Here is a 26380-nt window from a genome sequence, read left to right on the forward strand (position 1 = left end):
AGGTGGGTTGAAAGGCTACCCACATGGTCAACTTATCATGTGCCTTGAAAGGCTACCTACATGGTCAGCTTATCATGTGCCTTGAGACTCATCCACCGCTTATAGGCCTTGCCCTTGAGTGATAGACTAGTCATAAATTTCAATCAAAGTATGTGTGCGCTACGTTGAAGAATTTTGCCATCAAGAAGAACACACTTCAATAAACCTTAAAGTAAAGGTTGACGAGCTTCAAATTTCTACCACCATTTTCCAAAATCCACCTTAGAGAAGTTTCCATGAACAATTGCAATCCATTGTCTACACTTAACAAGGCTTCACATATCTTATCATGAAGATCAATCAAAGCATGTGTGTGTAAATGCACCATGCCATGCTTCTGCCCCAATGAAGAGTGTTCAATGTTGTGGACTTTAGGTTGTCTTAACAAGTAGAAGACATAGTGTTTCCTCTTTTTCTCCTCTCTTATTCATCTTAAGCATTTTGGTAGTATTCTTGACTTGTGTTTTGAAGGTTGAAATAAAACCATATTAAGCAGACATATGTAAGTGATATTTTCTTAATTACAAGAACTAGACTTGAAAAATGAGAAAATTTGGAAGAAGTATTTTGATGAATAACACCTCCAAGAGATCGACTAGAAGATTAAAGAGGATAGGAGGGTATTTTCACTTTGTTTACACCCTAGCATACATATCATTAGTATCTTTGTCAAGAGTAGCCAAAATTTTGACCCAATCATTAAGGAAAGCATATGTAGGATAGATGACTTTTTGTTAGCTGGTGCTAGGATAGAATCATAGATAAGTTGTGATGCATCCAAGTTGCTTATACATCGAAGGACTAGGGAGATAGACAGAGAAAGAGGTTCTGAAGCCAACTCAAGACCTTGGGAAAAGGATAAGGCCTGTAAAAAATGTTTGAAAGTTTAGGATATGTTTACTTTGGATAAGAGATCACTTTACTTTTTGTTTTTCTAGTAAGAAACGGTCTAGTTCTAGATGGCTGGGCTTTTTTAGGGGGGTAATCACTTAAGAATTGTCTAATTGTTTTATAGTCTTTGCATGTTTCAATGGGTCATGTATGAATCTCATGGGAGAAGTCATCTTGTCATTAATAAGTACCTAAAATACCAATCAAAGCCAATGTAAGTAAGCATGGATTGACGTGAAAAACTAAAATCGACAAAGTACAAAGACTATGATAGTCATGAGGAGGAATCTAGAACTATAGTCTAAGATCAACACCCTAACACCAGTCAACCTAAATCGAAATTATAGACAGTGGGAGAATAAATTTCCCCAAGAGGCTCTATTTGTCTAATAAATTTCTAAAGCCAACATCCCGGTCTTCCAAAAATCTAAGAGAACCTTGTGTTTAGGACGACGTGTATGTTACTATTTTCAAACTAATACTTATATACAAAAGAACATAATAGTGCAAAACACAAATGGATTTAGACAAGGGACTAGCATTAACACAAATACAACTTAGTCTTTGATTCTTTTTTTCACATTAAAGTAAGAATGAGGTATCATTCAAGTGTTTTTGTACGAAGGATAATGAGGACTAATTGATTCAAAGAGTGAAAGAGGATAGGTCAATCAATGAGGGACATCAACTAAGCCAAAAAGATCCTAAGTAAAGATAGAGTCCTCACCAGCAACCATGTAAACAAGACAATAGATTTGTTAGTGTTGAATACGTATTATAGGTGTCAATGTATTCTATCAGTTGTTATCCATGTCCTACTTATACCTTTTTAAACTTATACCTACTTAAAACCTTTTTAAACTTATACCTACTTTTTAAACTTATACCTACTTATACGTAATTGCGGGTATCATCCTTAAAACCATGAAGATGTTATTTGTCTTTTTGTACTTAAAAATCCATTGCCCTTCCATTTAAGTGTAAGGTGTGTTTCTTTTTTTCTTTTTTTAGTTTGTTTTAACTTGTGATCATAAGGTAATCACTTCCTTAAGATCCAAGTGAGATTATAGGTTATAAATAAGGTTAATAATTATCCCAATTTTTTAAGAATTCATACATATTTATTAAGATAAATTTTTGATGAGAAGGTCATCACCCCTTATGATCCAAGTGTCTTAATGACAATTTTGTCCCATAGAATTTGTGTTTATCTAGTTTTCCAAGATTTATATTTACAAGATGTATCACAATTATGATCTCTCAAAACATAGTGCTAGCAAGGTAATTTGTGATTTTGAGTACTCAATAACCACCAAAGTCAATCTTTTTATTTAGGTAGACAAGAGAAATTCTTCTTTCAAAAATCGAATTAGAAGTAATCCGACTACCTTCACATATTTTGCACTCGGCTTTGCAATTTGATAAAAAAAGACAGGGTTTCAATCATTTTTTGAGTATTTGTACAAACCAATAAGAATTTGTAATTGATTTTTTTCAATCATTTTTTTGAGTATTTTTTTAGTATTTTTTTAGTATTTGTACAAACCAATAAGAATTTGTAATTGATTATTTTTAGAATGTAGTTTAAGAATCATTCCTAATCCTAACAAGAAAAAAAAAACCAGCTAAGCCAAAAAAACATATGTTATAGTGATATGAGAAACCTTTCAATAAGAGCAATAAGTATAATAAAAATATTGAATTGACCATAGCTTAAACTTTAGGGCCTCATTCACAACTATTTATGGTAATCACCCATTAGGTTTAGGTTTTCTAGGGCTACTATCCCAAACCTAGGGAAAATTCATGCCAAAAAAATCCAACAAAGAATTTGGCATATTACCATAGCTTCATGCCCACAAAGAGAGAAATAATTCGGCTATAACAAGTAAGGAGACATGTATTCTCCCACAAGTTTAAGGCAAAAAGTATTGGATTATCTAAAAGTAACCAAAAATAAACCAGAGGAGTGTACTGCATTGATTTTTTTATTATCAAAAAACTTGCATGGTTAAGCACTGACCTGAGAAGCAGAACCCTGCTTGACTAACTCCATGATGCAAAGATTTTAACAATGCTAACCAACAGTATGCTCGACAAGCACTCAAAACTCTCTTTCCCAAACAAAAACAACACAAGCAAGGCTAAGTGAGGGGAAGAGCTTCCCTCAACTTAAAATAGGGGAGCCTCCAAGTGCAGACAGAAAGAGACCCCCGCAAAGTATGCTGACGAGACTGATGCAGAGACCAAGAAGACAGGCCATGGTATGCTCATGTACTGCACACAAGACGATGTATGGCAATGGTGGAAGAGTGAGGGTAAGAGAGAGTACGCAAGAGAGAGCACCGAGGAAAAAGGGTTTGCCATAGGGCATCGAGGGTAGGGATGGGTTGATGATAGTCACGATTGGAATAAGAGTCCTCATAAAAGGCCACATACAAATATGTACCAGGGTAATAACCCCTTTTGAAAAACATCCTAGGGATGGTTCCCTTGAACACAATCTCCTTGGAGTTCATTAGGGTAGAGTTCCATACAAGTTTAAACCTGAAGGTAATACCAAGGCTAAGTAGGTTAGAGTGTATGTGGGTTATCTTACCACTGTATGGATTTCCAGTCAATCTAGGCTAGGGAGGTCCTATCTGGGTTATAGTTTAAATCCATATATAGAGGGTTTTTAAGTTTTTTTTTTGGCATGGTCACGTTTATAATTTGAGCCACAAGTTTTCAAGTGTAAAAGCAGTAGATATACCCTAGGTGACATGTCTGTGTGTGTGAGTGTGTGTTTATTACTAGTAACTATCCAAGGTAATCACCCACCAGATAATACAACTACCAACTATATCAATGGTTTAATTATAGGTGTGTGTAACATGATGTAGCAATCAAAGTCATAGGCAGTGAGGAGAGAGAGAGAGAGAGAGAGAGAGAGAGAGAGAGAGAGAGAGAGAGAGAGAGAGAGAGAGAGAGAGAGAGAGAGAGAGAGAGAGAGAGAGAGAGAGAGAGAGAGAGAGAATTGGAAAGATGAGAGATAAGGGAGGGGGATTGAGATAGTGATGTGTAGCTCGATTTCATGAATTGGTACAGACTTGTGGATATTCTATTAAATTTTTATAAGAGGTGCACACAACTAGATAGACTAACATAAGAGGAATAAATATAATCATAGATATAGAAAAAAAGAGTAGAAAAAAGGTCTGTAAAAAGGAAAAACAAGAAAGAGGTAGGGAGCCAAGATTAAGAAGAGAGCTATTCAAGAGAGATTTCTTGGAAACTTGTTTGGAAATTTTCACTAGATTCAATAAATGGTTAAATATCCAAAAAAAACTCCCTCTAATGCTCGCTCCAGAAGCTCGCTCTATACCTCAATTCTATATTCACAAGATCTTACAGTGTTTCAAGGGGAAGGCAATGAGTAACCAACAATCGTTATATTTGAAATCAAGCAAGGAAAATTCTCCAAAGTCAAATGCTGAGAGAGAAAAAATGGAAAGTGTGCCATATGATTCGATTGAAGATAGTCTCATGTATGAGAGAATAGCTACAAGGCTAGACATTGCATTTGCAATAAGAGTGGTTACTCTATATATGGCTAATCCTAGCAAGCAACATTGGATAGGAGTGAGACACATCCTCATGTACTTGAAGGCTGCAACAAGTAAGTGCTTATGCTTTGGTATAGAGATACATCTATTGTTGCTGGTTACCTGGATGCAAATTATGCAGGCTGCAAGGACAAAAGGAGCTCTACTTTTGGCTACATATATATATTTTCAAGAGGAGCCATTTCTTAGAGGACATCTCTCCAAGATTGTATGCCTTCTTCCACTACAGAGAATAATTATGTTGCAACATCACGTGATAGCAAGGAAGCTACACGGTTTTCAAGTCTAGTGGAAGACTTAGACATCCAGTTAGCTCTAGTTTTGCATTGTGATAGTCTGCTTTTGCAAGGAATCTTGTGTTTTACTCCAAGTCAAAGCACATTGAGGTGAGGTATTGTTTCATTTGGGATGGGTTGACCAATAAGAAGTTGGAGCTTATCAAGGCACACATTGATGACAAATCAGTGGTGGATGCTCTTACGAAGATCCTAGCTACAGAGTGATTTGCACAATGTGCATCAAGTTAATGAGTGTAGGGTGAGCAAAATTGTACAAGGGTGAAGTTGTTATGCTTCACTATTGTACATAATAACTTTATTCATAGCCACTTATGGCCACATTGGCCTTTAAGTGGGAGACTTTTGGGGTAAAGGGCCCATAGTGGCCACTCATGACTAACTCCCTACTCCACTATTACTGACCATTAATTATTTGTATTCTCATTCACATATAATGCAATAAGGGACACACACCCACTTCCAATAGTGTGGTTCTACCCCTCCTCCGTCTCTTTCCTCTTCCCTCTCTGCACATCACGCATGCATCATGCACCACATGAACCTTGATTTTATGCATGCTTGATAGTTACTTTTAGAGGGAGAAATGACCATCCTTCTCAACATATCATTGTCTGAATGCTCTTAATAGTAGCACCGGATTGTGATTTTTTTTTTATATTAGCTCCTCGGGTCTAGCTCATTGAACTTATTATTTGTTGGTTTCACAACAATTCCCAAAACATTTAGCTCAAATTGATAGTGCCAACTTAGATCATGGCTACCATGGCATATAATATCATCAAGGATTTCTCCACAACTTGAGAATGAATACAACCAATCAATCCATTACACATTTATCACTAGCTTTTTTAGTACAATCAGCATTCTACAAGGTATTACTTAGATATGTGTACCTACAATTATTCAAGTGGAGACACATATTCTTCCTTTGAAGTAATTCTCCATGCTGAAAAAATTGTCAAGTATCTTTGATGATTTATAATAACCAACCATTGATACAAACGTAATCATAGAAGCCGTGAGCTTTATCTATCAGAATCATTCCAACACCTTGCAAAGTTCTTTCAATACCTAACACTTTATTCAAAATGTTGTTAGATAAGGCCTCATATTCTATGGAGATGAACCCTTGTTCCATGAATTCTCTTAATTAATTTGAACTCCACTTTTTTATGTTGCATGTATGAGCCAAAAGGCTAGATATGTAAAAGCTATTTTTAATAAAAAAACTCACTTTCTTGGATCATTATCTTTACAAGTCTCATGGCTTTGGTCTTCTTCTTCTCTCTTGTCTACATGCTCTCAAAAGATTCTTCATCAGCTAATTTTTTTCATAATAAATGTGTGGCACAACTGTATGGACTTTTGGGACTCCTCTGCAATAAAGGTACCATGATGCTTAGCTACATTTAATGGCCATCTACCACTTCTCCAAAATGTCCACAATGTTACACTAGATACATCTTTCACAACACAAGCTATCATCTCATTAGATGCTCTCTTAAAATTTGTTCTAATGAGTATTCAATGCCATCATAAACAAGGTTAAATATCAAAATTGTACAAAATTTAGTATAATGTCCAAAGTGCTGATTCTATTATTTGCCTTTGATAGAACTTTGTTGCATTGGTACTTCATTTTTTGTCATTTTAAAACTCTTATTTCATCAAGGATCCTGGTATACATCTCTTGCTTCGTGGAGATTGTACCAGGTATCTACTATATGTATATGCATGCCTTGGGATTTGCAATCCTATCACATGCTTCATGGGGGGATTATTACATCTAGCCTTCCCCCCATCTTTCAAATATACCACTTTGCATTTTGCATGGGGATATCTTGTCCATGGCATACACATTTCCATAAGAGTACGTGAATCTCATGTAACCTCTTGTGTATCCTGAAAAACGATAGTTTTTAGGTAGTTGAAGTTGACACAAATCCATCTAAAAAATCTAATCCAAGCTCACTTGGGTCCAAAAAAAATGAAAATATATGGCATCTGCTACACTTTTTATCCATCTTCAATTAACTAATATTGGACTGATTATTGAGCTTTTCCCTCCATTAAGCACTACTAGTCTTTGACATAGAATTTGAAGCTGCTCATAATTGGAAAATATTTGAAATGCACCGTACTTTTTCTATTCTTTTTGGAATCATGGTTCCACTCGCGACATACTTCATGGTTTCTCTTAGGTTTCAGCCGTAATGAAGTGTAGGGGAAACTACATAACAAAATGTCTCCTTCACATAGATCTTCTACGTGTGGAGGATACAACATGGTTTTGTGTTGTTCTCAAGCCATATTTTGACCTATGCTTTGATCTAGTACTAGAAGTTGATCATCTAAAAGGATGTTTGAGAGTTGCCTGAGTTTTCAATTCACTTTGGTCGTTTCTCATTTGGTATCTCACCCCCAAAAAAGACCATTTTCATGATTTCATCTTGCATTACTAGAGGTTTTCTATCTTGATTGAAAACTAAGATCCCATTGTTCTAACTCTATGAGAAATAGCATTGAACATCAACCAATCAATTCACACTTTGTCTTTGGAGATTGTGCACCAGAGAAAACGAGTTATTTTTGTGATATGAATATGTCAGTCAAAAAGTAAATTACCTATTAATTGTTGTAGTATGATAAAACCTTATTTTTTTCATTTTTATCCATCTTTTTTGCAAGGCTTGTAGTTACTTTCCTTGTTTCTTTCACTATTATCCATCTTTGATTTCTCAATATGTCTCTCAACTTCCTTTATTAACCGTTCAATACAATAAAGATCTTACTCATTTTTCTTCCTCTGTTAATGAACTTGCCAATATTCTAAAAAATTGTGTTCTTAATCCTGCTTTCATTAGTACCCCTACTACTCCTATTGTTCCACAAACCGGCGGCCTCTTTTGTAGAGACAGTGCTACTCTCAAAGGTGTTAATGAATTCCAAAATAATCTAATTACAGATGGTTCCAAAAGTCTCAAAATTTTGCCCTTTCCTATTGGTCAAACAAATTGAAGTGGAATATTTTGGTGTGGACCTCAATTGTGGATTCTTCCTAACAAAGCTGTTTTGGAACCTATAGTCAGTGAAACTTGGGTCTATCTTGCCAACCTACTGGAATCTACAGTTGAGGACTACCGACTCAAGATATTAAAAGGCGAACAATTTTTGGGCAAAGGGACCTCATTAAAGCCCCTTTTACCCTCAACTTTATTGATCAGACTAAATGTGCCTTTAATGCTGGCCTTTATATTTGCACAAAAGGAAATATGGAGTTTGCCAAGAGCAGTACTGACTTCTACATAGAATCAATCTGGAATCTCTATTGTCCTTACTTGAAATGTGCTGGCAAATTCCTCAACCCAAAAGCTTCCTGTGGTTCTAGTATTATGTGGTTTGATCACGCTATTTGATACATTCTCAACCATTTGGATGCTTGACATTCTTAAGGAACTTAAATCTGATGAGCTTGTAACTTACCTCACCACCTATTCCAACTAAAAAGGTGTCAAAATTACCACTGGATTACTCAAACCCTGCGTTGAGGATGATGACTCTCTTGCCCTCAAAAGACCTAACTCACTAATAACCCCCAATAGTTCTTTTACATCCTTTTTAACACCTGGCACTTCTACTAGCTTTAATAGAGGGAAGTCTTGTAGTTTCACTAGAGGTAGGAGCACCCCTAATCGATAGCTTTTTGACATGTAACTCATTTTAATATGTAGATAATTTTTGGCCCTTGCGAAAGAAAGACTACTTTCAAAAAATCTTTGGCAGTAGATCATACCTATAGACACTCTTAGATTGGTTTTTGCCCAAATCTATCTTTTGTGAAATTTTTAATATACATTTTGGTAACCATAACTTATTGAAAAATGTCATGGCCTATCAAGAATCTTCTTTACGACAATGATTTTTCACGGAACAATGACATTCTAGAATATTCTTGTAAAGAATATGATGTTTTTTTTAAAGACTTTGGTGATTTAGTTAAGCATGTTTGCACTTGTAATCTTAGAGTTATTAATAACCTTATTGTTCAAAATATCATTGGTAAGGGATTGAATCACATTCAAGTGTTTCCAAAAAACCCTTACCTTGCCCTTTTAGCTTTACTTAGTTGTTTGACTAATCTAGTCAACACTCTCCGACTAGAGAAGACACTCCTACTGGACTTAACCAATCTGGTTAAACAATTTTTTTTTACAAAAAGTTGGTCTCGTGCCACATAACTGTTTATCTATCAATTGGACTTGGATCACACTAGACATAAGCTTATATTTTCAACAACTTTCACATAATTGGTTTATAATTGGCCTAGATAAGGCCACTAATTGTCCTACTTTTATATCCAAAAACCTTGCATGGAAGGTTTCTCACTTACGACTTCCTGGGGACAATTTCTCTCTACTTAACCTGTCTCCTATAATATCACTAGACTAATCACTGGGGACAAGTTCTCTCTACTTAACGTGTCTCCTATAATATCACTAGACTAATCACTCATGACTTACTGGAGACAAGTTCTCTCTACTTAACCTGCCTCCTAATAATGTCACTAGACTAATCACTAATCATTGTAGGAATCTTGGCTATTCCCTCGAGGTAGTCAAACTACCTATATTATTCCCAACCTATAAACACTACATGCATAAATTCCAATGGATTTTGGATGCTTCAAATGGTATCTTTACAAATATTACCGAAGAAATTACTTTATGGTGCTCCAGAGCAATGATGCTCCTCGTACCACCTTCTCTGTTGGGGTGATGAGGAAGAAAGAAAGTGATCATCATCCATACCTGCATTAAACACACGAACATTAAATCTTAGTGATGAATGGAGAAGAAAATCTGATCAAGTTATAATTTGATTAAACACAATCTAAAGTAAGGGACCTATTATGCAAAAAATGGCCTTGACAAAAATTTTGCACAAAACAACAAAATTACAAGCGTAATACTGGTTGTAGAGATCATGCTTGGTGTAGTACAACATAGCATGTTCCATATATAGATCATGCTTGGTGTAGTACAACATAGTTTGCCATATACACCGCCTAGTTTTCCATATACACCACTTGGATGCAAAAACTTAATGTATACACACTCACACTTTTTGTGAAAACGGAAGCATGTGTTTTAAACATGCTAAACCCTTCGACACACACATACAATTTTTGAAAACACAAACACATACAAAAGCATTGAAGCATAGATACAAATTGAGACATACATACTTATGTATCACATTAAGTGGAGAGAGAGAGAGAGAGAGAGAGAGAGAGAGAGAGAGAGAGAGAGAGAGAGTTACCAATAGAGTAAACGTAACATTGATTAGTGCATCTACCATTAACACTAGAATGGTAACCTAACAGGACATAAAAGTAGATAATAGTAGATCCACTCATTTTGAAAAATCCTTTCATGAGCTTATAGTTCAATAACTACTACATCTGGAAAAAATGAGAAACTTGTAATTTTTCTCATCCCTTGGTCACTACAAGCCTCCAAAGTTGATGGACCAGTGTATTTTGCCCAAAACAACAATTTCTTACGGTTGATTGCATATAAATAAGAGTGGGGATTTTTGTAGGGCATGAGATAAAATGCCCCGTTAACTTCAATGGGTTGGTGACCAAAACATATGGTTGCTTTTACCTCACTAATTTTTTTTGGGCAAAAAAAATTGGTACAAAGAAGTTGCATTTTTGCCATTCTGCGGGCCTATTATCAAAGTTTCTATAGTCACGCTCAATACATATACTATATACATGTTTTCTTAGTTCCCTTTGGGCATTTGGATTCAAAAGGAGCCATGGAGCATGTCAAAAGGATAATGGATCTCTTACAATTGGAACCTTGGGGACAATGATAAAGTGCTAAATACAACAAACATGAAAAAATTGGGTTTAGCATTATGACCTCTAGAAACCCATAGAAACTACTCAATATCTAGCCAAGTTTGTAGTCTATGATTAGATATGGTTACTACCTACAAACTACACACAATTGGCCTAAGAAACTAGCAATATTGAGAAAGTTATACTTGCTACTCTAAAATGTATCGTATTCTTCAGCAATCAAAAACTCAACCATCATCATATACTATGCTATATAGCATATTAGGTCCCCCAAAACTCAAGGAAGATTAGCTTTGTGTTATACATTATACTTACACAATCAAAATTGAATTTGGATATCAAGAAAGCCACCAAAAAAATCATAAAAGTGCTAATTTTGACAAAAAAAAACAGGATTATGCAATTCTTGTAAATTGGTCATAACTTTCAATTTTAACACTTAGCTCTCCCTACAAGCATCAAAACATGTTGAGAACTATGAAGGCCTAACCTCTAGCCATCTAAACCTCACAAATATGAAGTTTAGAGTGGTATAGTTGCCAAAAATTGAAAAAAAGCCAAAAACAGGACCCGTTTTTTCACACAGTTTAGGTTCAAAAATGTTGTGCAAGAGTAAGGTTAATGGTGAGATTGATACTCCAAAAAAAATGCTAAGTTTTTTTTCAGCTCATAAGGCAACTTTGTGGATATATAGCACCTAGAAATTCATTTTCATACTCTTCAAATAATTCAAGCAAAATGGTCACTTAACAGGACACAAAAGTGTCCAAGGACATAAATGTGTCCTGTTACCATTCTAGTGTTAAGAGTGGGATGCTGGAGGCAGCAATGTTGAATACGATAGCAAGTAGGCGTGCCTAATTTTGTATTCAATAGTTTTGAGGGAATCATTGGAAGATGCCATTTGGAAAACTAAAGCAAAACGATTAGAGTGGGAAGGGAAAGGGACGTTTTTGGAAATAGAGCCGAAAAAATTCGGCATCTGTAGGTGGCGGCACTGAGATACCAATCGCTGATTTTAGAGAGAGAGAGAGAGAGAGAGAGAGATTGAGATTTTTGCTGTCACTATTCACACAGCCTCGAGGTCAGCGGCATAACAGAGGGGAGTCTCCAGCTACTGAGCAGAGTGAAGTGCATGAAGAGCAACACCGGAATTAGTGCAAGGAGGAGAGGGGGCCGGGGGGCAATCGCTGATTGGGTTCAATAAGACACTAGCACTCTAGGAGAAAGCCAGAAGTAACTGGAGATGTGGATGAGAGAGACTGAGTGCGATGCAGTGTACGGAGGTCCGAGTGAAGGTGCAAAGGAGGCGATGCCAAATGCAGAAGAGGCCATGGCCCTGCGATGGAAACCTGCAGCGCATAAGGCATTGAACAACGCGAGCAAGTTGCTTTGTTTTTTTTTTTGCAAAGAGAAGGCTGCGCAGACGTAGGAGCATCTGAGCAGATTCCGCTTAATAGGGGACGCGGACCAATAGCAAGTATAAAGATTGAGATTATATAAAGCCATGAACATGTGTTTAAACCTAAAAATGAGCCATGGGCTATTCTCCATAAATTTTCCATGGTATGTTCCTACGATGTTAAAAATTCTATTCTTCTTCTCTTGTTCAAATTTTTGCTTATGTACTTATTAGTGTAGCCCTTATGACAACACATTGCTTGTATTTATAATCATTTAAGTAAGGTTTGAAAGTTTTGTAAATCATAATCATTTTATAATCCGTGTCGTGAAAAGTGTGGCTACTCCATATTACCTATAGTGATTATGGGGGCCAGGTAAGGTGTCCCGAGCAATGCTTGTTGTAGGTTTTGTGTAACATTTCAATTCTTTTATGAATCCCGCCATATCTATGTTCTCCATTTCTACTTACCTCTATAGCTCAAGAAACATAAGTATTCTTTGAATAAGACACTACAATGATCAATTCTCTCTCTCTCTCTCTCTCTCTCTCTCTCTCTCTCTCCCACAAAAAAAAAAAAAAAAAACCTATTGAGATCTCATTTCGCTTCATGACTTTTTGGAAGTCCCTCTCAAGCTCTTTTAAAGATTCTATGAATAGTGCCTCTATTGTCATCTTGAAACTTCCAAAACGCTCTCAAACAAGGTGAAAATTCACTATGGCCTACATAAGGCTACTGAGAAGAATTTCATAAAAATAATAAGCTTCTTTGTGTGAGAGAGAAAAATAGAAAGAGACACTAGTATTTTTAAGCATGTATCACAATAAAATCTTATGTTTTTTGAAAACAAGTGTAACAAGGAACTATTTAGATTAGAATATATTTCAAAAGCATAAAAAATAATCTTTGACACAATGCTCAATGCCCCTCTTTAAAGATACAGGTAAACAAATGTCAACACCCTCTCACAAGGGCTAAAAGATATAGTTAACAAAAGTTTATTATCATTAACTTGCCATGTGGCACTAATCCGCAAGCTTTATCCAATGGTCCAGATCCAACCAAGGACTACTTATGTAGTGCAAAAATTGGGTCCTACACTAAGATTATAGGATTTTCATTTGCTTCTTAAGAAGATGATTTTAACCACATCAGATGTTTATATAGTATATTTTATTGAATTTCTCTACAAATTTCTACATGAATTGTTGCCTCCACTCCATCCCCTCTCTTTGATTGGTATACATATACATAAAATATCTTTTTATTATTGCTGTATTCATATTTATACATTTTTTTATTGTTTCATATTTTGCATCTTGTCCTCTTTCTAATCGTTGTTATATATAGGCATTTATCTCTATGTATTTATACTATTCAATAACTAGCTATATCAAAATTATTCACAATTTAGTTAAAAATTTGGATGGATGCAAAATTTAAGCAAATGCTTAAGTTTTATAATTTTTCATATACATGCAATTTTTTGTAGGATATTACTTCTAAGTTAAACTAAATCAATGTTTCTTCTATATCTATTTATTAAATACATTACTCACTTTTTAAGGACACATGTAAAATTTGCATCTATTTTAAAATTACATTTTTAAACCTAGAGTTTTGATTTTCATTTCTATTTATAAATTGCTTACATCTAAATTCTCTGTATACTTTAAATTTACATTCTATTGTTTCATATTCAACATCTTGTTCTCTTTCTAATCATTGTTATATATAGTCATGTATTTCTATATATTTATAATATATTCAACATCTAGCTATATCAAAATTATTTACAATTCCTTTTTAAAAACTTGGATTGATGAAAAATTTAAGCAAATGATCAAGTTTTTTAATTATCTCATTTATATGAATTTTTTGTAGGAATATTACTTTAATTTACACTCTATCAATGTTTTTTCTATATCTATTTATTAAATACATTACTCATTTTTTAAGAATACATACAAAATTTGCATCTATTTATAAATTGAATTTTTAAATCTAAAGTTTCAAATTTTATTTTTACATCAAAATTCTCTATCTAAATTCTGAATTTCCATATACATCATATTTATGTTTTCCATATGCTATATTTAGATTATATTGTAATATTCTATATTTTTGTATATTAAGTTTAAATTATATTTACTCATTTTCACATTATATATATATATATATATATATATATATATATATAGATATATATATATATATATATATATATATATATATATATATATATATATATATATATAGAGAGAGAGAGAGAGAGAGAGAGAGGAGGAGGAGGAGAAGGAGGAAGAGGAGAAAGCGAGGTGAATCCACGCCGGAGCCAGTTATAGGTGTAGCGAGTTCATATATATATATATATATATATATATATATATATATATATATATATATATATATATATATATATATATAGAGAGAGAGAGAGAGAGAGAGAGAGAGAGAGAGAGAGAGAGAGAGAGAGAGGCCTTGCAAACAAACAACCTGTGAGAAAAACCTTCAAAAGGTGGACATGAGGGTGGTGGGTTTATATAAACTCCTCATGATCACTTGCAGGCAACCATCTTGGCTTGCGAGCTTCATCTGGTAGCTTTCAAAATCCAGCACTGCTACACCTATAGCTGGCTCAATAAGCATAAGCTTCATCTGGTAGCTTTCAAAATCCAGGCCAGTGTGCCCTGCACGAAGTGAAACAGTGGATAGGCGAGAGCACAGAGACACTTAGAGAGAGAGAAAGAGCCTCAGCCACCAGCGAGCCTTAGCTTTAGCACACAGAGTGTGGAACCCGATGACGAGGGCGATGATGATGAAGCAGGCCCCAGGGCCGGCGGCGGTCAGGTGCGCCCACTGAGGTGGATTGCAATTTGCAGGTCTCTGCGCTAAGAGAGAGAAACCTACGAGTGTCATCTGTGTGCGTATGAGAGAGAGAGAGAGAGAGAGAGAGAGAGAGAGAGAGAGAGAGCGCTATGCAGAGGGGGAGAGAGAGAGAGAGACACAGAATTCCTTTCCTTGAATTTGCCAAGATGATTTTTATAAAAATTACATTGTTTTTTGGGGTTTTACACTATTTTTCTCTATTTTGGAGTGAAATTTCTCCTTTTTTGCTTGCCCTCCACCGTCATTTTTGAAATTGAAAACGACACGATATTAAGTTGAGACACATAATTTTTTCCCGAACATTGCCTCCCTTCAATAGGTCGTTTTGGTTTTTCAACTGGCTCAAAGGTTAAGTTGAGGCACACTTTTCCTCTACAATGTCAATAACAATGACATTGTCACAAAGAGAGAGAGAGAGAGAGAGAGAGAGAGAGAGAGAGAGAGAGATTGTGTTCCCCATGGAGAGGAATTGATGATTGATCATTGCTATCGCAAAAACCATTTTCCCAAACATCCTTTTCTTAAATTTGTCAAGAGGAAAAAATTAAAAGTAAGGTCATGTTTTCAAATTCTTGCACTATTATTCTCTATTCTGGGGCGGAATTTCTCCTTTACGCTTGCCTTCAACCGGCATTTTTGAAATAAAAAACGGCACGATATTAAGCTTTGACACATTTTTCCTGAACACTGTATCGCAGTGATTAGGCGGGATGACTTGCATTCAATAGTGGAGCAGGGGAGGCGACTCCAGGGAAGCAAACTTAGGACTCGAGGAGGACAATTGAGGTCAGTGCGACTCGAGCATGACCATAGAGGTCCTGTCTTTCAGTGGAAAGGATACTCTCATCAGACCTTGCATCAGACAACGTCCCGTCTTTCAATGCGAAAGCTACTCTGAGATCAGCATCCTGCCTTTCAGTGCGAAAGCTGCTATGAGGTCAGCATCCCTTCAATGACGAGGGCAATGATGAGGAAGATAACGCTGCTGGTGATGATGCTGCAGATGAGGACCCAACTCTTACAAAGATCTGAAGAGTTGAATAATTCCACCTGCTCAATCATACTTTAGCCAATGGCAATCACCCATTGGTTTAGAATTTTGCTATGCTTAGCTAAGTTTCTGCCCAAAGACGCTTTAGGAGCTAGGTTTTTCGGTTCTAGCTCAGCATAGTAAACATAGGCTATTAGGCCATGGCTATGCTGGTACATCTATAATATTATCTACTAACATAATATGGAGGAGGTAGTAACCCTTTGCACGTGTCTCTATCTGCGAGATGAAGGCTAAATGCCAAAAGTTAGAGAAGCACACGATAAAGAGGGGGAGTGAAAGAGAGAGAGAGAGAGAGAGAGAGAGAGAGAGAGAGAGAGAGAGAGAGAGAGAGAGAGAGAGAGAGAGAGCTATGCAACCTGCTACCCACACTATTACTCGTAGAATTCCTTTCCTTGAATTTGCCAAGATGGTTTTTTTTAAATTACATTATTTTTTGGGGTTTTACACTATTTTTCTCTATTTTGGAGCGGAATTTTGAGACACAAACTGGTGAATCAAATGAGAGAGAGAGAGAGAGAGAGAGAGAGAGAGAGAGAGAGAGAGAGCTAGATCATCATTATCAACAACATCATCATCACGCAAGGTTTCCTCTCTCCCTCTCTCTCTCTCTCTTCAAAAAACATTATTTTTTTCTAAAACAATGAGAGAGAGAGAGAGAGAGAGAGAGAGAGAGAGAGAGAGAAAGAGAAGTTGATATATATATATATATATCTATACTATAGATACTAGGGGGAGGGATTCAAGCACCCTCCTGAGCCACGTCGGTGAAACCAAATCAAATAGCGAGAGCGACACCGAGACACACACACACACACACACACACACACACACACACACACACACACACACACACACACACACACACACACACACACACATAGTGAGTGCCACTAAATGCATCAAGTCACGACTATAGACACGTGAACACACTTACAGGGTCCATGTTCGTGATCCATGTGAAGCAAGTTGTGAATTGGGTTGTTGCTGGAGGATATCGAGTTTGGACTTTGCAAAAGTTGGACACATATTCCAGATTGTTATGTACAAAGTTACCTTCACATCTTTTTGTTCTTTTGGTTGTGGATTACATTAGCCTTCTCTTTTAAGCGAACAATGGTTAGGGAGTACTACATGTAGTGGAAAATGCACACATTTTCCACTAAATCGCTATGCTAAGTGTTTCCACAAGATCTGTCACACGTATGTAATTCATGCTTTTTTGATGTAGGGATCTCTTTGGGTCATTCCAAGGTTTGTTCAATTGCAAACTTTGGACTGCAATGGAATTTTATCTACTGCACTTAGTAATTTGTCAGTTTGTTTGAACGATGAAAGGTATAGGTGGGTCTCTTTGTGCCAGTGGTGGTCTTTTCAAGAACATTATATGTAGCCTGTATGATTGGTTTTCCATTTTAAAACCAACACCCCTCCAGAGTTAGTTAAAGTGGAAGGTTTTGTTTGTAAAGGAATCAATGGTCTATGTTTTTCGTTTATGACGTCTTCCCGTAAAGAGCAAACACTGCAGCAACCTAGAAGGCATGTGGCCGGTAGAGAGCTACACGAGTGGGGTGCTTTAGGAGTTTGCTTGCACTCAGCCTTCTTATAAACTAGGGGGAGGGATTCCGGAACCCTCCCGAGCCACGTGGAAGAAACTAAATCAAATAGCGAGCGCCACATACACACACACACACACACACACACACACACACACACACACACACACATAGAGTGAGTGCCACTAAACGTAGCAAATCGTGACTATAAACATGTGCGCTCACTTACGGGTCCATGTTCGTGATCCATGTGAAGCAAGTTGTGAACTGGGTTGCTACTGGAGGATATCGAGTTTAGACTTTGCAAAAGTTGTACACATGTTCTAGATTATTACCTGTTGAATGGGGATGGCAATGGGCATGGGACACAATTGCACTCCATGGCATATAGATGAAGAGTTGGATACAATTTACATTAGGTTGCTTGATCCTTATTTAATTCCAAATCTTAGGCTCATGGTCTTAAAGCAAGAGCTTGGGTTCATTCGTCCTTACAAGATTTACTTGAGTTGGATCCAAAAAATAGATTTAAGAGAAGTATGTCGAGCTCGAGCTCAATATCTTGATCCTCTTGAAATAGCAAGACTAAGAGTGGTATGTAGATATATTCCCGAGCCTTTTTGGCAATGATGTAACTTTTGAAATCTTTTTGATTGAAAAGCTACAAAATCATTTTTGGTTTGAAATCTCTCTCTTTATTGATGTGCTTTTGTGTAATCTATCTCTCTCTCTCTCTCTCTCTCTCTCTCTCTCTCTCTCTCATTGAAGGTAGAGAGAGAAAGGACAATCCGTATGAAATGTTTGCAAGCATAAGTGAAAATGCACAATAATTCGCACGATAATCTTCTCTCTCTCTCTCTCTCTCTCTCTCTCTCTCTCACCCAACATGGAGTGGAACAAATCAACATTTGACATCATGTAAACAAGTATCATTAAATTAAATTAATTTGTGTCATAGCAAGAGCGAGTGAGATCCGTCGGTAGGCGGGTCGCGCAAGCTAGTACTATAATAAAAGAGGGAGGGATCCCCCTGACACATGTCGGAAGCACATTGATCCGGCATGTGTGACTTGCACCTCCTAGCTGCACATAGAGAGAGAGAGAGAGAGAGAGAGAGAGAGAGAGAGAGAGAGAGATGGCCGAAGGCCGCTGGCCAAACTAGTATATATGAGATTTTGTATTTTTCTCTATATGTTCTTTATCAGATTCAAGGATTATCCTGCAAAATTCGTACCCCTACAAAGGAGCTAAAACTTTGAGTGTTCTGTAAAATTTTGTAACAAACCTTCTTTGCTTGTGTTACAATTGCAAACTATCAATAGTAAGTAGCAAGAGGGTAGGGCAAGACGTAAGGTGCATGCATGTGAAGGGGTTGTCTATTTAGCACTTTTTTGAAAAACAAAAACTTGGTGTAATGCAATAGACCCTATTCACGGGCGTTGTGCAGTGTGAAAGGTAGGAGTGGAAGCTACTTAGTCACTAGAGTGACCAAATACTTTAACAAATCCAATCTGGCAAAGATTTACTTGTTTGTGCTTGCAACAATGGATACGATAAAAAGGGGATGCATTATCGTCCTAGATTAGATATACCCAACTTGGTAGGGAGGAGAGCTGAGGGTAGTGCCTAGGTGAGAAGGATAGATATCATAAAAGACTTGTTAGGTCTCCCCAATCTCAAAAAAATAAAAATTATTTCAAAACATATTAAGTGCACTAGTAAGGCCGGCGAGCGAAGCCCGCCTCTCTCTCTTTCTCTCTGTCTCTTTGCATGGTTGTGCTCTCGGAGCTGCAGGCCACACCCGCTGCTTGAAGGAGCTTCTGACACATGGGAGTGGGAGGGAACCGGAATTTCCTCCCCCGTTATCCTTAGTATAGATAAGTGAAGGGTGAGTTTAGGAAATGAAAAGGTAGATGAAGGTGAAAAGTCAAAAGACTAATGAGAATAGTGCCTAGGTGAGAAGGAAAGATATCACAAAAAGCTTAGGGCTGGTTCAAACTGCGCGCACATCTGTAGCCTTTTCCTTTGTACATTCAATTCACACTGCTCGTGGACAAATGCTCACCTTAATATGTGACGAATTCCTCATAGCAAATGGTCACTAGTCATGTGGCTAGGCCGATTGACACTTAGTGAGTGGGGTCTATGGTTCGAAAATTTCCTCGCACTTAACGTTCAAAAGAAGGTGAAAACATCTTGTTTCGGGGACACGTGGTTGCTCGACACTTGGTAGATTCGAACATGGGGCTTTACGATTTCCTCCAATCATATTCTGCCACAAAGGACACACAAACTTGCCCGAAGGGCCTTTGCCCTGCAATCTTAACGCCCTCTTATTAGCGGGTGTTTGCAATTTATGGAAGGGTGGGAAGGGGGAGGGTGGGGTTGGATATGGTAAGAACAAAAACATTTATTTTATGTGAATTATTGGAGACTATTTAATAAGTTTTTAGTAGTTGGAAAAATGTGAGGTACCTTATGATTAACGGTCACAAGATTGAAAATGGATAAAATCCAATTTTTATGTGGAGAACAGTTTTAGAAAGAGAATTTTGGGCTTGCAAAAAAGATTTGGCGGCAAGGCAAGCGTCCAAGGCTCTAGAAGGTGTCATGCCGTGTGTGGGTAAAATTGGGGCGTTTAGGGCGCTTTTCATCCAACAATAATGCAAAGTTGAGTATGACAGTACCTAGGCATGATTGACACGGTTTAGGTCTTAGCACCAGCAAAAAAAGAGCAAAAAGTGTTGAAAGAGAGAGCGAGAGTATCTACTTTGTCGAGAGAAAAAGAGAGAATCTACTTTGTTGAGTCATGTGAGATGTGGGGATATACTTTGTTGATTCAATCGTGCGCGTGCGCGTGCACGTGCACGGGTGCACATGTGTGTGTGTGTGTGTGTGTGTGTGAGAGAGAGAGAGAGAGAGAGAGAGAGCGCACATGACGTCGTTCGTTCTACAAAAAATGCAACAAATTTTTTTTCACCATTTCGCACACATACATCCACTCGATCAAGTTGTTTCATTTGGCCGCGTTTTGTGTGCACATGTCTCCGTTCGTTCGCGTCCGTTCGTTGCTAGAGTCACCCAAAACATTTAGAGAGAAAACATGCATACTTAAAGCTCTTTTGGTTTTTAGGTCTAAATTTGAAGGATTTGCCGATTTCTACCGTAAAACTTGTAAACTTTTATTAATTTTCCTCGAGGAAAATTCAAAACCTAGCTTCGATTTTGACGATTTTAGCGATTCAATCTACTAACATAATATGGCGTAAGGAAGAGCCTTTTACATGTGTCGCAATCTGCGACCTGAAGGCTAAAGTCCAAAACTAAAAAAAGCCCCTTTGCACACGATAAAGAGGGAGAGAGAGAGAAGCCACCGAAAGCATCCAGCCGTACTAGTATACATTAAAGACCAGGTTTTAGTGAACATTGGAGAGAAGGGCTCACAAAACCCTGTCTTTCGTTGCATTTTGTATTGCTAAAATTACATTATGAATAAAATTCTCTAATTGTCTAAAACAATTTGAAATGTTTGACATCTCTATGGAAAAATCAACTAAAACGCTTAAAACCCAAGAAAACATTTTTGTTTGGCCATGTCTCTAGTGGTTATATTAATCGTTTTGGTTAGAGCTGGGTCGCGTCCCCATCAACAGGGTGAGGAGGGGTAAAGATACTCACTAGTCACACCTGCATGTGTAGGAATGGAGAAGCCAAACTTGTATAAAGTTTGTCAGAGAAGACACGGTTTCTGATTGGAGGAATTTCGCCTGTAAATATGGAGATGCTTACATTCCCTGATTTAGAGCTTAATACCTTGCTTTTTCGACGGCTAACAGAACCATAACAGCGCTTCTGTAATTCCGCAACAAAGTTCGACATTTCCATAATTGGCTACTTGCTTCCCCCTAGTGCCCCCACTGACACATGGCGCGACTCGGCTCTTAGCAATCTTCTTTGTGTGTGTGTGTGTGTGTGCGTGAGAGAGAGAGAGAGAGAGAGAGAGAGAGAGAGAGAGTGTATGTGTGTGTGTGTGTGTGAGAGAGAGAGAGAGAGAGAGAGAGAGAGAGAGAGAAGTGGTGTGAGAGGTGGCCAACAAGGTGCCATGTTGAAAACCACTTGGTTATTAGCCAAATAACTTTATCCACATCTTTTGGGAAGCAAGTTGCATTATGGTGCCCACTTTTGAATTATTCAAGGAGAGGACAAATGCCACAAAGTGCATTATTTGGAGAGGACAAATCCTTAGGTTCGATCGTTTCAACTAAAAGCGACCCTAAAGGGCCTTCCCACCACATACATGTCCGGACACAACAAAAAAAATGTAAACTACCACATTTCTTTTTCTCAGTGTTTTGAGCTATGCAATATAAAGTCGCACCAAATGCTATAGTTTTTGGTATCAAAGTGTGAGTTGAGGTGGGACGTTCGGCCCCCAACTAAATCCCCACGTAGACAACATGAAAGAAGATAAAATGATGGACATCGTGTTCCCCCAAGGGTACCCGACCCTTATTCACGCTCACATAAAGATCTAAAGGGCGACTTTACCCTAAGTTTTCAACTAGGGTAAAGGGGCCAATATAAGGCCACTTAAAACATGGGGCCAATAGGCCTAGAGGGACACTCAATCTTGATTGATATGAATCATTTAATAGGATCGACAGTTTTCAATGAAATTGATACAAAAAGATAGCTCATATTAAGCTCTTGCGATTCCCAATGCCATCCCAATCATAATTCTCATAATTTTTTGTCGTATTTTCCATTTACTTTGAAGGTGGCCTTTTTTGGACCCGGTTCGTTATTGGCCCCTTTACCCTACATCAATAAGGGACAATTACCATATACAAAACTTAGTTCAACTTAGACATACATGAAAGCATGCTTGTTTTCTTGGAGAGGTTAGTACGTACACGGTTTTGTGTTGTGTCTTGCCCAAGTGTGAGCTCAGCATCTCACTAGAGAGAACATGAGTGAGAGAGTGAGAGAGAGAGAGAGAGAGAGAGAGAAAGAGAGAGAAGAGAAAAGTTTTAACGTCGTAAGAACAATCTAGAGAGAGAGAGAGTAATTGAAAATCTCCTCTATTCTCTGAGAATCATTCAAAATTTTTCTATAATTTACAAAAATTCCTTTCTGCCACAAAATCAAAGGGAAAAGATACAAAAGGTAGGCTAAAAGCATAGAAATCTAGGATGAAGCATACTCATCTTGTATAAGACTAGCGTAAGATCTTTCAAGAATTGTGGAATTTACCATGTGAGGAGTACCTATAAGGTTAGTTCTCCATTAACAGTGAGCCTCACCTGGTCCACTTCATTCTCGTCCTGTTTCCCGAAAGCAAAATGATGCCTTCCCCAGATGAGACACATGTTCCCAAACAATGCATTCTAAAGTCATGACAAAACACTACCTACATGAAGCATGTAGCTAATGTGACCTCTGGTTAAGGCTTCCTTGTGACACCTAAGGATTTCTCCATATTATGTATTTTGTCTTTGCATGATTTGTAAAACCAAACACTTGAGATGTCAGGAAAGCTACAGTCAAATGTATCCAAAGTTAGGGAGTTATCGATCTAGTGTAGGAGAAAATGCATAAGAAAAACAAAAATGGAGAGGTAATTACAAGCAAACGTGACATGCTAATGTCACTGCACTGCTTTCACCTCTCAGATTGCGCTAAAGTAGGCGGGTTATAAGGTGGCCATGCACAACAATCTACATTGTGTCCCTTCTCCCCTTTGCCACCTACTACTCTTAGACATCCAATTGCGTTTTCTCAAGTCTAGACTAAGGCTTTTTCAAGATCTTACAGTTTTACATGGTGACAAGTATGACAACAGTCAGTTTTCCATGACATTGGGCCTAATTTTATCCAATTGGCCCTCTACTTCATGCTTCCAACTTTCAATTGGTCGCTCTCCTTTTTTTTTTTACATTCGACGAAGCCGAAATCCCAAGAAGAGACACATGTTTTTCAAACCCTAGAGACCAATGTAGATTGAAATCTTGGGGAGAGACCATGACAAAAGAATACCTTCATACACCATGTAGCTATTGTGGCTCACGTTTAGCCCTCCTCTTGTGACACCTAAGCATCAATGTAGCCACATCATTTTCGTTTGGATGGGCTTGTGCATTAAATTTTGGGATGTACACCAAAAGAGACTTCCCTTAGGTGTCACAATACTTTCCATGAACACTTTCAATCAAAGGCAATCAAAAATTGGACAGTGATTTCGGAAATTTTGATAGCCCTTTTTTTTTGTTTTGGCCAAACTCACAATTGTGAGTGATTTTATAAATTTTGATAGCTTAAACAGAGGGGATCTTCCTTGGAGGGGGTTTTCTTCTTCCAAAACCCTAGGATATGAGTAAATTGGAATCTAAACTAACATAATATGGTAGAAGGGGGAACCCTTTACACTTGTCGAAAATTGCTACATGAAGGCTAAACTCCAAAATTGAAAGAAGCCCCTCTGCACGCAATAAAGAGGAAGAAAGAAAGAGAGAGAAGCCGCTGAAGGCGGCCGGTTATACTAGTGTAGTTTTAAGAGGTACACCCAGGCCTCTTTCACTTATAGAATGCCAAATGGCACACCTAAATGTTACCTAAGCATGAGACTTGATCAATAGTTGCAACAAGTAGGAGGTCCTTGTGGCTCTTTTTAAGGACACGATGTGTCGCTAGGAGGATACGCAACGGAGGACCAAACTGCCACAAGACGTGAGACGGTACGGACATGACAAGTGGTGACCAAGTGTAGTTTGAGGAGAGTGTGAAGGTTCATGAAGAGCGCAAGAAAGGATGGAAGTCTTGGGAGTGCTACCGAAGTTAGTGTGGAAGGGAAAATTGCACAATTTCAAGTATACTTTTGACTAGGACTTGGTGTGTGGTCTTACGAAAGACTTTCGTAAAAGAAAAGGTCGAGTGCCCTTTGGACAAGGGGGCCAATAGTGTATCGCCGTGTGGCTATCTCATTTGTCGCGTTGTGATTGGTGGGGGCGGTGCCAGAAAGAGCACGCTGATTGGCTGCTGAGCTCACCACCCTCCGCTTCTTACCCGGGAAGCTGGGAGAGCACCACCTAGCCTTTACTTGCGCATCTGTATATATATGAGGGTTTGTCTGTGTGTCTTTATACAGAGGGCCTCCCCATCGCGAGATATCTTCTCGTTCAAAGACACACACACACACACTCACTCACACAGGCGTGAGAGAGAGAGAGAGAGAGAGAGAGAGAGAGAGAGAGAGAGCCTGCCTGTCTGCCTGCTGGCTTGCTTCCCACCCACCTCTAGATCCACCATGTTGGAGGGCAAGGCCATCATTGGAGAGACAGACATGCCCATGAGGATGCAGCAGCATGCCATGCGCTGCGCCGCACAAGCCCTTGATGCCCATGAAGTCGCCGATTGCCAGCAGATTGCTCGCTCCCTCAAGCAGGTAGAGGTCCACAACCTTGCTGTGCTTCATGCATGCTCTTTGAGGAGAATTGATTGTCTTTAATCTCTTCGTTTCTACCTTGTGATGGATCATGTATGCCTTCGCACGTGTCATATCTTTGCACCTATTGATGTACATAGCACACACATATATTGGAAGAAGTTGCATCCATACACATAAGCATGTAGCATGTACAGATCATGTATGTACACATATATGTTGATGAGATTTACCTGTATTTGCTCCTTCTTTGCTCTCCCCTGATAGTAATGTACTGATCATGTACACTCACAAATACATTCACTTACATATTTGCATACATATACATACTCGTGTACGCACAGATCATGCATACATACATATGGATGTGCCCATGCTGGTTCATAATAGTCCCATGGCTATCCCTTTTTCCCTTAGCACATGATGTCTCACATTCATCCTTGCTCATGTGCTGCCTTGTGTGTGTTCTTGCAGGAATTCGACAAATGCTATGGAGGTGGATGGCAGTGTATCGTGGGAACGAACTTCGGATCGTTTGTGACGCATTCACATGGCAATTTCATCTATTTCTGTATTGAGAAGCTCGCATTCTTGCTGTTCAAGGGGATTCCAGTGTGTGCGTACTCATGATAATGAGCCATGTGAAGGGCTAGGTGCGTACATACATATGTGGGGTAGTGCTGTAACATTAAAGCTCTTATCCAATAGTAGCAGTACCCCTCCATTCCCTTTGGAGAGCCTGTTTCTATGTAGAGGTGTCACAATGACTATGCAAAGCTTTCGAAGGAAGTCTGCTTGAGCTTAGTTGTGACTGTTTGATGATGATGATGAAAAGCATTTTAATGTATGGGAAGTGAGATGAGTATAGTAGATAGGTGCCCTTTTGCGTATGCCATCTATCCAAATCATGTATAGCTATACACATGGTTAGCTCTGTAAGAACAGTTTTGGGGCAGCAAGTATCCTGCAAATGCACTTGGAATTGTAAGTTTCTCTCTCTTGTACTGTATGTACATGTTTGAAGCAAACATATCTTTCATTCTTTTCAATGCCTTAGCTCCATTGTTTTGAGAATCTTTCTTGTTTTATTTAGCTGGGTGAGCCCTCAAAAAAGTAGCGAGGTTTGTTTTCGAGTACTTTTTGAGAGTGGTTTTCGAGTTTGAAAATAATTGGCCAGCGCTAATCGTACGTGATTGGAAAAGGTTTGATCACTACCTGTCATTTGGTAACAAAATCCTCCTTGGGAGTAATGCGGTCAATATGAGCTAGTACTCATGTACAGGGAAGTACTTATCTTGCTCCTCTGTGCAATGAGAGGAGGAGTAAGTGGTATATAA

At 38.0% G+C, this 26380-nt stretch overlaps 1 protein-coding gene across 1 annotated transcript; it reads left to right on the forward strand.

Annotated features, from left to right (window-relative positions):
- The first annotated feature begins 24701 nt into the window (after positions 1 to 24701).
- On the forward strand, positions 24702 to 25832 carry LOC147456276 (uncharacterized). Its single transcript, XM_086514796.1, has 2 exons — positions 24702 to 25043; positions 25518 to 25832. Exons 1-2 carry the CDS (start codon positions 24717 to 24719, stop codon positions 25671 to 25673), a joined length of 483 nt encoding a protein of 160 aa, XP_086370922.1. The 5' UTR covers positions 24702 to 24716; the 3' UTR covers positions 25674 to 25832.
- Positions 25833 to 26380: the final 548 nt, after the last annotated feature.

This window comes from Adiantum capillus-veneris, chromosome 6 (assembly GCF_014529385.1).
Source record: "Adiantum capillus-veneris isolate H3 chromosome 6, ASM1452938v2, whole genome shotgun sequence".
Lineage (NCBI taxonomy): Eukaryota > Viridiplantae > Streptophyta > Polypodiopsida > Polypodiales > Pteridaceae > Adiantum > Adiantum capillus-veneris.

What these genes read in the sequence shown, in the direction of transcription:
- LOC147456276 (XM_086514796.1), top strand. Translation starts at nt 24,717, where the DNA reads ATGAGGGTTTGTCTGTGTGTCTTTATACAGAGGGCCTCCCCATCGCGA. An exon ending in TTGCTCGCTCCCTCAAGCAG is followed by an intron (nt 25,044 to 25,517) that starts GTAGAGGTCCAC and finishes GTGTTCTTGCAG; the next exon opens with GAATTCGACAAATGCTATGG.